Raw genomic sequence first — 11,032 nt, forward strand, 5'->3', positions numbered from 1 at the left:
GCTATCTCCCCTGTAGATAGTTACGATCATGAAAATTTTACATGAGTGGAACTGACCGAAGCAAGAACGCCAAAATAGCAAATTCACAATAATACATAAAATTATAGAACTGAACGTTCAGCTTCTTCAACTGGTTCTTTTTACACACCACAAAAATGGAACAGATTCTGAAATTATGGAACTGAACATTTTCAGCTTCTTCAACTGGTTCTTTTTACACACCACCAAAATGGAACAGATTCTGGAAACTGATGAGTTACCAACTCAATCATACATATATGCCCTTTTGCTCTCAAAAAGCTGCCCGGTAAGATGCGACTTGTAAATAATCAGATGATAAATTTACCCAACATTTATTAAGCATGTTGCTTCTGTTTAGATTTTATATAAGTTGAGCTCTTTTAAGGTCAGATACGACACTACGGTCTTCCCGGCAGCTTTCATTGTACAACACCTGCAGATTATGAGAAGCTTAGCAGCAGTAGTTACTGATACAGTTAGGCAGGCAATAGATTTTGTACTTGTGCTCAGAGATTACCTTGTCGATGATACCATATTCAACTGCTTCACTGGGACTGAAATATTTCGGACGTCTGATATCTTCCTCAATTTGTTCAGGAGGTTTTCCTATATGCTTAGAATAAAGAGCAACCTAAGCAAAGTAGCTCCAAGTCAGTTTTGAAAATGGCAAAGCTTCAGCTCAAAAATTGATCAAGACAGAATTCTTCCTCTTTTGTTAATAACTTTTCTAGATGATTTTTTGACTACTCTGGTTGTTTTATGACAGTCTAGGCAGACTTCCTAATGGCTGTAACTCCAACAACAGATCTTGGATAGACACATTCATCCAAGAGGGTCAAATTCCAAGATAATTGGTGAATGTACATACGCAATCAGTAATAAATTTATGACATTGATTTAGTAGAATTGTATAAATTTGCTGCAGGCATTCAGGATTTTTTTCCAAGTGTTAACAAAATTTTTAATTGTACATTTGCAGTATTAAGGTTGAAAGAAAATTTTTCTTATAATATATGCATCATATATTTGACATTTGTGAAATCATGGATGAGAAAAGAAATTGTTACAGAATTGTTTCATTCCACACGTACCTTGGAAGCAGATCCTTTTGCCAAATTGTAAATGCCACTTGACATATGTATGATACATCATAGATTTGAGCAGGAGATGGGCATTATTCCATAATAGGTGTAAATATTCAGCAATTAGAAGAATGATGTCCAAACCATTCAACATTACATTTCCTTTGTTTGTACAGAGGCAACTGTTTCGTAAAAAAGCATGAATGGAAATTTTGGTTTTTATCATGTATAATCAAGAGACCTTATACACATTCTTAAGATTTCGATCACATGAAGCTTAAGGATGCAGTAAGCAAATTCTATGCACGCAAGCATGGCTAACCAATTTTGTTATTGCAATAACCAGCATAGTTCCAAATCAATGTTATGATAGGATCACTAGCCCACTTAGGCTCAAGGCTCCTAACATGGGATATCACCCAATTAATGGCGAAAATAATTTAATGCACAAGAACACAAGTTCCTTTCTATGAGCATATAAAAACTACTAAAGAATAGTTACCAATTCCGCCTTCACATTTTTAATTTCTTTTCTTGCAAGATCAACATCTGTCGCTTGGCCTTGAAACCTTGCAATTGGCTGTAGATTGGAGCAAAGACGGTAGTCATGTTAGATACCAAATATGCATATCTAACAAATTAACAAAAAGGACTACCCTTACATCAGAAAATGGCATACGGGGCTAAAAAAATAAATCAAGCTGCATTAAAAGACAAATAGGTTAAAATATAAAATTGCATGCCACAGAAGAAGATATACCTGCTTTATCATTATTGTTGATGATGGGAGAGCAGCACGGTTTCCTCTAGCACCAGCAGCCAAGAGTAATGCGGCTTCTCCCCAAGCATTTCCAACACAAAGTGTGAAAATAGGTGGTTTAACATAACTGTACCATGAAGGAAAGACATCAGTTTTAACTGGTGGATCAACTTGCCAAAACAAAGTATGACCCACAGTTACCTGAAGTGAGGGAAGGTGCTGCAGTGGATTCAGGTAGGTAGGGGGAAATGGGTCTCTAAAAAAATTAGATTATTGACTCATGTTAATACAGAGGCATCATCCGGTTTGGCAAAGCATGATTAGATTTTTTTTTTTTTTGGGTGAACTGTGAGCAGATACGGGGGATATATGACATCTCATGCACATACTGGTATGTGAATAATATGGGAGCATACCACAAGATTTCAAACCTTACCACAAAAATGGAGTATAATCATAATCCTGGAACCAGTCTATATTTTCGTAACTTGGCAGATCAGAGGATTTATGAAGACACTAAGAGAGAGATAAGGAGGAAAGGGAACAGCATCGAGTTACTAGAAGTCACACAAGACTCAAAATAGTAATTTTATATATGGCATGAAATGGAGGGATTTAAGTGAAAGCTGAAGACAATAATTTTAAGTCGTAAAATCCCTCAGAGCTGAGATGTACTAGTGTAATTGCTAGAAGTACAGATAATTTTTGGTATATGAGTGCTCTTTCCTAGGTTGATATGCATGACCAACAACAAGAAGGTGCTAACATTCATCCTAAGGACAAGCTTGAAATGTGACCTCATTTGCTCTTTGCTTAGCAGGTCTAGATATACTATTTGTGTGCCTCTGTACCTTTTTTTCCTATTTTACAACATTAACTCCCTTCGACCCCTCCCCAAAAACAAAAAATAAAATAAAATAAAAGTTGCATCTCTCCATCCCTATTTCCATGTCCACATCAATTTTCCAATTTTATAACATTTACCCCTCTTTGCACCCATATAGGGTGAGCCTTGGCACAGTAGAAAGGTTGCTCCATTGTGACCTAGGTGTCACGGGTTTGAAACATGCAAACCACCTATCTGCATATGGAGATAAGACTGTGCACTTCTGACTTCATTGGGCTGCCCTTTTTAACTTTTGTTTGCACCCTTCGCCTCAAAAGAGAGAAAGAAAGAGACAGCAGTAAATCAGAGATGGCTTTCTATGAGATAGCATTTCTCAAAAGACCACAACGATCATGTAAAAAAAAATGGTGTATCATAAGAATCCAAAAAATTGGGTCGAGAAAATAACCTCATGACATCATAAATTGCAAAAGCCTCTGTCTCATAACCCAATTTCTCTCCACCCTAGAAGAACAAATAAAATATTCTCTATCAAATGTTGGTAAAACTAAATTTCAGAAACATGGAATATCTCAGGCAACAAAAAATAAAGATAGAACAAAAGGCAAATAAAACCATAAAGCATAAGATCATACAGCTTTAAATAATTGAAACATTATATAAAGTTCAAGATTATATAAGAGATCACTGCTTTTCCTTTTTTCAGTTAAAAAAGTCCACTACTCTTTTTTCCCTGCTACAAAGGGCCTGCAAGCAATGGGCTACAGAATGGGGACCAGCCTTCCGCCAAATACCCCTAAACTCTCCAAACCCAGTGAAGGCAGTATGAGATCCTGGTCATTTGGTATAATTGCCGAAGACTTTACCAACTTCGTAACCTGGTATCTTCGAGCCCATAGCTCTTCAATCTGTGCATTACATGCCGATCTTACTTGACTTGGGAATATAGAATAACATAACAAAAAGGTTAAGCAAGAGTTGTCTCTGTTACACCTTAAATGACTTGAGATTATAAATATTATATAACAATCAACAATCAAACACATTATTTTGCCTCTTCAATAAGAAACTTCTACAATGTACAGGTCAAGCATGGGGAATGTTCTCTGACATCACCATTTAATTTAGATTAAGAAAAGAGAGAGCTTTTCTGAGTTAAGAAGTGCAGAAAATAATTCCTATGACCAAATTATAAGATATTTTAACTATAAAAGCAGCTGTTTTTTCCTTATGTATGAGTTTGGGAGAAAATATGATTCAAAGAATGGCTAGAGGCATCTCACAAGTCATTTTTTTTTCACAAAAAGGAACAGGCATCACACCAGTTTCTTGAGCAAGATTACAAAGCCAATATGCCATAAGGATGAAAATAGGATTGTCCATAATTCTGAGATCAGAACCAATTCAATGATGCGCATTATTTTCCTTCTGGAATTTCACAGAAACAAGGATACTGAACCTATTAGAACAACTGCAGATACGAGCTGGATGGGATTTTGCCACCAGCCTCGAGTATACCAAGATATGTTTCAGATGATTAAACTATCATCAGGGAAACTAGATTTCGATGGTGTGCCTGAATTGGCCAAAGGTTAGCCTGGATTTGAATGTATTATCAGAAATTTGACTGGTCAGATTTTGACAACCGACTGCTAGGGATGGTGAAAACTTTGTGGTCTTTGTTAAGCTATGTGGCCTTTGGGGGAGCATCAAATGCTTGCATGAGTATTTCGGGACTAAGTCTATCTGGGTGGAAGGTGATGTAAATTGTGTTACTGAAGAACCAAAGGCATCTACCATGGGACACGGGAGCATATGCCCTCAAAATATCCTTAAGAGCAATTAGACTACAAGTATCCTATGCAGCCTGAGAAGAAATCTAACAAATGCCAGCACAACAGACTGATATACAGGTTACGTAAATCAAAAACTCATCTAAATTGATTTGGAACACCAAAAACATATAGAAACAAGAAACATGTTATCAGGAATAAAATATAAATAACAGTTACAAAACAGTAGTTTGTCTTGACTGGAACGTTGCAGTGCCCAGGTTGAACGGTACTCCTTCAATCGCATAGACTTGCAACAGAGAGAATATGATCTCAGCACGAACATATAATCAGTCCATTATGAAATATCTAAAAAGAAGTGACCAACTTTGCAAGTTGGGCCACCAATTGGCTGCTTACTTGATATTTTTAAGTAAGCCTCTGTTTTCCATTAATTTAAGGGCCTGGAGTGAAGAATCAATTAACTAAACTTTACATATAAATCATGTCACTGTTCTATTGTTGTGAAATCTGAATCATGTCAACACCGCACAATCATTTGTGAAACAGTTTAATTGAAATCTTAAAGCAACTACTGCAGGGGTATTAGTTCATGGTTTCTGAAAGAAGGAAAAATAGGTATGTAAGTGTTGCAAGCCATCTCCTTTTTAACAGCTTGTGCATAATAGTTCATCCTGATGCCACAACTACTGTTGGTGGAAGGAAAAGAAACACTGTCCGAATGTGGGATATTTACAATTTCACCAACTTACACACACACTCTCTTTACACATTTAAAATGCAGTATTTACAGGTACAAATCCTGAAATAAAGTCTCCCATGGTACTGTTGTGAAGCATGTAAGAGTACCAAAAGCAAGTTCTAGTGGTTTTTGAAACACTTATTCCTCCTAAACAATCAACACGCATGCGCATTGGACACTCCCTACTCATCCAGTTGACAGAAGCAATTTCCTATGGTTCATAAAAGATATAATCAATGTAAGAGTCTCCTTTGATAGATTCAGAATTTCAAATGCATAAAACTTTCTGATTGTATAATTTTCAAAGTGAACTACATAAGATGAATTGTATTACAGAAGAGGAAAAGAAGAAGACCTTCGTTGTGCCGGTAGAATTTATGTACAGGTAAATTGGCTTTTCTGCATCCTCATATTGAAGATAAAGAAACTCTGCTAGCATCAGCTCTGTCACTGATGGAACAAGAGACATGCCCAAGTATACAATTCGATTTTTGTACAAGTAAGAAGCTAGATCTGGAGGTGGTTGCTCCCATGCACTTCCTCTCAAGAAAGGGATAACCTGTTGACAGATGAACACAAACAATGAAGAAATTATAATCAAGCAAGGATTACTTGTTACATAAGACCAATACCATAAATAATTCCATGCTGAAACAACAATCATATATCAGTTACTATGTATGAACTATATAGTGTTTAACACCAAGTTTAAAATTATATGTTTCACTAATGGTCCGACAATCAAGAGAATTATCCTACTTCAATGTCACAAGCAAACAACTTACTTGATCACCATTGCATTAAAGCCTATCAAATTGAGAACCCGTTAAGCCTAGGAAATATGATCTAATCCCCAAGGATTGAGGTGCCAGTGCATATCAGCCTGTACTGCGAATTAAATAATTTGTCAGCTAGGTACGGGCAGAGGAGAGCAGCTTGTATGCGGTAATGTGCATATTAGTCTATGCCAGGTCATAGAAGCCATATCAATCTTGTCAAAGGTCGCTTAACAGGGGCCTAGGCAGTCTTGCCACTGTGCTTGAGAAGGTCCACTGCTAAGTGCCGACCAGCTCAGGGGTCCTAGGAAGCAAAGCCATCCAGCCGGTCAGTTAGCAGCTTGGGGGTTGCCTGAGTGCCATGGAGCCACTTGGTGCTTCTGTAGTGATAGCCTCCCGCCACTTATGAGTTATGACAGTCTTCTTCTTTTAATTTTAAAATGTTGATATGCAATCCCTTCTCGGCAATTACAGTCTCCACAAGGTATATCCCAAAATTGTATCCAAAACAGGACTGAGGAGAGTATGTATCAATTAACTTGTATCTGTACACTGTCTGCTTTACCAAGCACACCACACGTTCTCAATACTCTTTGGATAATGTTTGAGACTAAAGAAAGACAAAGATATAAAAACTAGAATTACCAGCCCCAATTTTCCAAATACGCAATTGATTGATGAGATCAAAAACATCTATCATACACTCTTTCCATCTCCTACCAACAATGTGCCCATTTCCTGTTGAAATGGTTAACGTATTAATTGGATACTATAAGCACTTTACATGGAATCATTACATGCCTTTTCCAAACATAAGTATAATTTTTACACACAATGGTTCGGAAACTTCGGGATACAAATGTTAAATAACGATTACAGCATTTTTACACAAAAATTATTTTAATGTAAACTTAACATCAGGCCCCTGCGTAGGCCTCTAAAGGGATAACCTATTAGAACTGCCTTGTACATGGCAAAGTAATGAACTAACTAATTGCCAAATTCAAGATTCAAGGTTCAAGTTTGCAAAGATCGCATTTTTATCACGCCCAAGAATACAATGTAGTGCATCAGCGAGCATCGACAAGCTCCAGCAGATTTTCTTTTCTTTTAATTCAAGAAATTTCACTTATAATACCTAAAAAACATCCCTTTGTCCAAGAAGAGCTCGAACCCGAATCCCAGGAAGCCAGAACTTCAATATAACAAAATAAAATCAAACTAATGCGAGTCTAATCCCCAAAATCCACGAACAGTTAACACGAAAACCCTAGAAAAATTAGAAGGAGAACAAAGAAAGCCAGTGTAGCAGTGATTACCATGGTGATGCCGCCCCTCTTGCCCCGGCGACCGGATGGAGACGGGCTTAGCGAGGGGATCCTCATCTTCTGACCGGAGAAGTTGCCGGAGACGCTTCCTCCGACGAAAGGAACGACTAGACCGCTGCTAAGAGAGGACGCTGTCGAAGAGGCACCCGGAGGAGGAGTGAGAGCGACCTTGGATCGGGTCCTGGTGACCCCAGAGCGAGTGGGAGGAGAGCATATCATCCGCGCCTCCAGGGGGAAGCCCGAGGGGTAGAAGGCCACCTCCATGTAACACGAAGCAGGACGTGACCGCCGCTGCGGTGGCGGAAAAGGTTTTGTCAGCACGCGCCTTATCCCTGCTTGCTTGATTAAAATCTCCGCTGCCAAATTAGTTAATATTTACAAAATGACCAGTTTGAAATAAATAAAATAAATAAGTAAATGAATAAATCAAACAAGCAAACAAAAATTAGCCTATTCATATAATAAAGTATAGCAACGCTTGGTATGAAATTTAAATCACAACGGAATTCATGGTGATGTTGTTGTATGCATTTTTAGTCAAGTCACTTTAAATTTCACAAATATTTTTTATCTAGTATATAGATGTTTATCCATTATAATTAATATAGCAATCTACATCATTGGGTTCTATCAGTAAATCAACTAAATAATAATAGGAAGTTATCGTTAGTGATGCCTCGACAGTGTTGCCATCATGCAGGATCTTTTTGTGGAAATTTAGAGAAAATTAAGAAATGATATGTAGAAATTATAGTATAACATCCAAATTATCATTTTTTTTTTTTTTGAAATGGATGAATTAGTCCTTTGAAGATAATAGTTGATTGAAATAAGTCTGGCTGAGAATATCCTTTGTAAAGTTTAATAATATCATGCTTTGTATACCATGACCATATATGAGTTTAAATATGCTTTGTCATCAATATTTAGATTTACATTATCAATAATAATGATTGATCTTTCCATTCATTGTAGAGTGGATGGAACAACAAATTATATACCTCTTTCTTTTCTACCTACAAATCTGCCTTCTGTCAAGACAGAATTATGCCCGGGGGCAGCCATTAGAGCATATGAAAAGTCCTTCTCAGCCTAATGCTGGTTTTACAATGTATTATTTAATGAAATCCCAACCGTCATATATTGCATCAGTTCACCTAAATTACACCATTATTCTCATGCTGCATGGAATCTCTTCAAGAAAAGCAAAATCAAATCATATCACATCATTTTGATGTCACCTACACGGAACCTTGTTTCTCATGGCATATGATTTCTATATAGGAATTTGACCATCTTATAACCCGTGCAATTTGAGGGTTTGTTTTTTCCAAACTAAATTTATAAGATATAATACACTTGATATAAGATATGTTTGCATTTGATATATTTGATTAAAATATGTTAGATGATAAAATCATTTTAGATGTACTTTACATATTTTCAAAATTAAAAAAAATTAGTTCCCCTAAAATGGCTTTATATTTTGGGGGTTCTTACAAGGACATGGATAAAAAACTATATATGAATAAGTGATGCAATAATACTTTCATAGCGTTTCCCTTCAAGATTTTTGTCTTTACATATTTTCATAATATTCATTAACTAATGCTAATTGGATGAAATTTTTGCTAAACAAACATTCGCTCCTCCTTAATTTTTTTAATTAAAATTAAAAATTTTTTATTTCCAATCACGTGCATATGAATTATTCTTATCTTTTTAGACTTTTCTTTCTGATTAATTTAGCAGAACACCTTCACAAAACCCCACCTGAAATGCTTGCACACTCGTAGAGCAGAGCCTGCATCTGCTCAATATATTTTATCCTTGTACTAGTTACTCTCAACCTCTTTTTGAGCATGTACATATATTTTATACTTTACTATTTTTAGAGTCTTTGTTTTAGTAAATCTCCAAAAACATTCGTTGCATCAATTTGAATATTAGATAAATCTACATATTTGTAGCCCCCATCGTTGCATCAATTTGAATATTAGATAAATCTACGTATTTGTAGCCCCCACCAACTCATATGATTCACTATTTAGGCAAATAAAAACTATTTAACCTAACCAACTAACGTTGTGCATTTTTTGGTTTTAAGTATGTATGGTGTTGCTGTAAGGTTCAAAATCTGGAGTAGAATGGATCAATTAGAGTGAAGTTGGACTGGAGTGATCCTTGTGTCTTGATGGAAACTCCTCTAATTTGTAAAATCAATCAAAATATCGGGTAGAGATCCTCCAGATCTTAATCATCTGATGCTTAAGTCAATTTAAGCCTTGAGAACAAGAGTGAAAAAGAGTGGAAGAACAAGAAAAATTAAGTGTAACTGAAGGAGAATTGGACAGAAGCCAAGAATATGGTTTAATTTTCTACCAACAGAGTCTCTCTTAGTTTCAGAGAGCAGAACTTATCGATGGAGGATCCCTGATCCTCATTTATAGAGGAGTTGTGGAGGTCGTTTCAGAGTTTGTTAGACCGTTAGAAGAGTCTGTTAGACGGTTAGAGAGTCACCTATAAGTAAGTTGGCTTACAGCTATGTATATGAGCTGGACATGAGATCATGGCTAGCAGTGGCTTGGTTGAAGAAACCACCACGGATGTTCGAAGAATAATTAAGTCCGTCACTATAATAGTTCACCTCGATAGATTAGTGGAGTAAAATAGAGATGTCCTAATTCCTTCCGGATAAGAAAGTATCAGAGTTCAGATCGGTAGATACCCGACCTGAATATTTTTTTGTTAGCTAAAACATCATCCAATTAGAACACAAGGGTATTCTTTATTTAAATCGATAAAATACCGAGCTGAATCTACTAACCGACAAATTAGTCTGCTAGAATTTCATGCTTTTAAATTGACATCTTTTTGATCTCATATGATAATATCACGTATCTTGAGGCTGGTTTAATGCACCAATACTTTGCCCCCCACTTCTTATGTCCGAGGTGATAATCCTCTGATTGGACTAGGAAGTAGAAGTATTTTCATAAGGTTGGGTTCTCACCAATTTGAAAGGCATGTCACAGAGATTGAATTTTACCGATCAAAAGATTTTATCTCCATGCTTGAATTTTTGATTTGATTTTTATCGATCAAGAGATCTTATCTCCACATTCAAATTTTGGCTCGATCATTTACCGATCAGGAGATCTTATCTCCATGTTTTACTTTGAAACTTTTTGAACTGGTGTTGCCGCCACCTGAAATAAATGTGCCGTACCTCAATAGCATAAAAATTAATTACTTGGTTAAAAATAAAGAGACTTGACATTTTAGAAAATAATCTGTCCGATCTTCTATCATCATTGCTTGAACAGACGATTTGAAAATATCAAATAAGAGTATAACATTTGTCAATATCTGATTGACTTATTAGCTTGGGCACGGATCAGTCTGTCGTGGCTGAATCTAGAAGAAGGTGCATTTAATCGCCGTCTGATTGAGCACTGGATTAACACTAGGTGTCACAAATCGACAAGGAGACTAGCCAATCCAAGCCATCAGTTTGCCTATAAAAGACTTTTGCCCTCCGATCACTATTCATTTTTGCTATTATTGTGCGACGGTGCTGCCAAACTATTTCTAAAAGTCTCTCTGTGTTGAGCGACCATCGGAGATAGCAAGAAGCTTCACTGGAGTGGGAGAAAATGATTCCTCTCTTCATCTCTTGGGAT

General features: G+C 36.5%; 1 protein-coding gene across 1 annotated transcript; it reads right to left on the minus strand.

Moving 5' to 3' along the window:
* Nucleotides 1-75: 75 nt before the first annotated feature.
* Nucleotides 76-7,676, minus strand: LOC105048943 (ATP-dependent Clp protease proteolytic subunit-related protein 4, chloroplastic). The gene is made up of 7 exons (XM_010928453.3): nucleotides 7,341-7,676; nucleotides 5,601-5,804; nucleotides 3,159-3,214; nucleotides 1,864-1,990; nucleotides 1,606-1,683; nucleotides 539-652; nucleotides 76-454 (listed from the first exon to the last, which is right to left on the minus strand). Exons 1-7 carry the CDS (start codon nucleotides 7,611-7,613, stop codon nucleotides 383-385), a joined length of 924 nt encoding a protein of 307 aa, XP_010926755.1. The 5' UTR covers nucleotides 7,614-7,676; the 3' UTR covers nucleotides 76-382.
* Between the last annotated feature and the right edge of the window lie 3,356 nt (nucleotides 7,677-11,032).

The sequence above is a fragment of the Elaeis guineensis genome, chromosome 2 (genome assembly GCF_000442705.2).
Source record: "Elaeis guineensis isolate ETL-2024a chromosome 2, EG11, whole genome shotgun sequence".
Lineage (NCBI taxonomy): Eukaryota > Viridiplantae > Streptophyta > Magnoliopsida > Arecales > Arecaceae > Elaeis > Elaeis guineensis.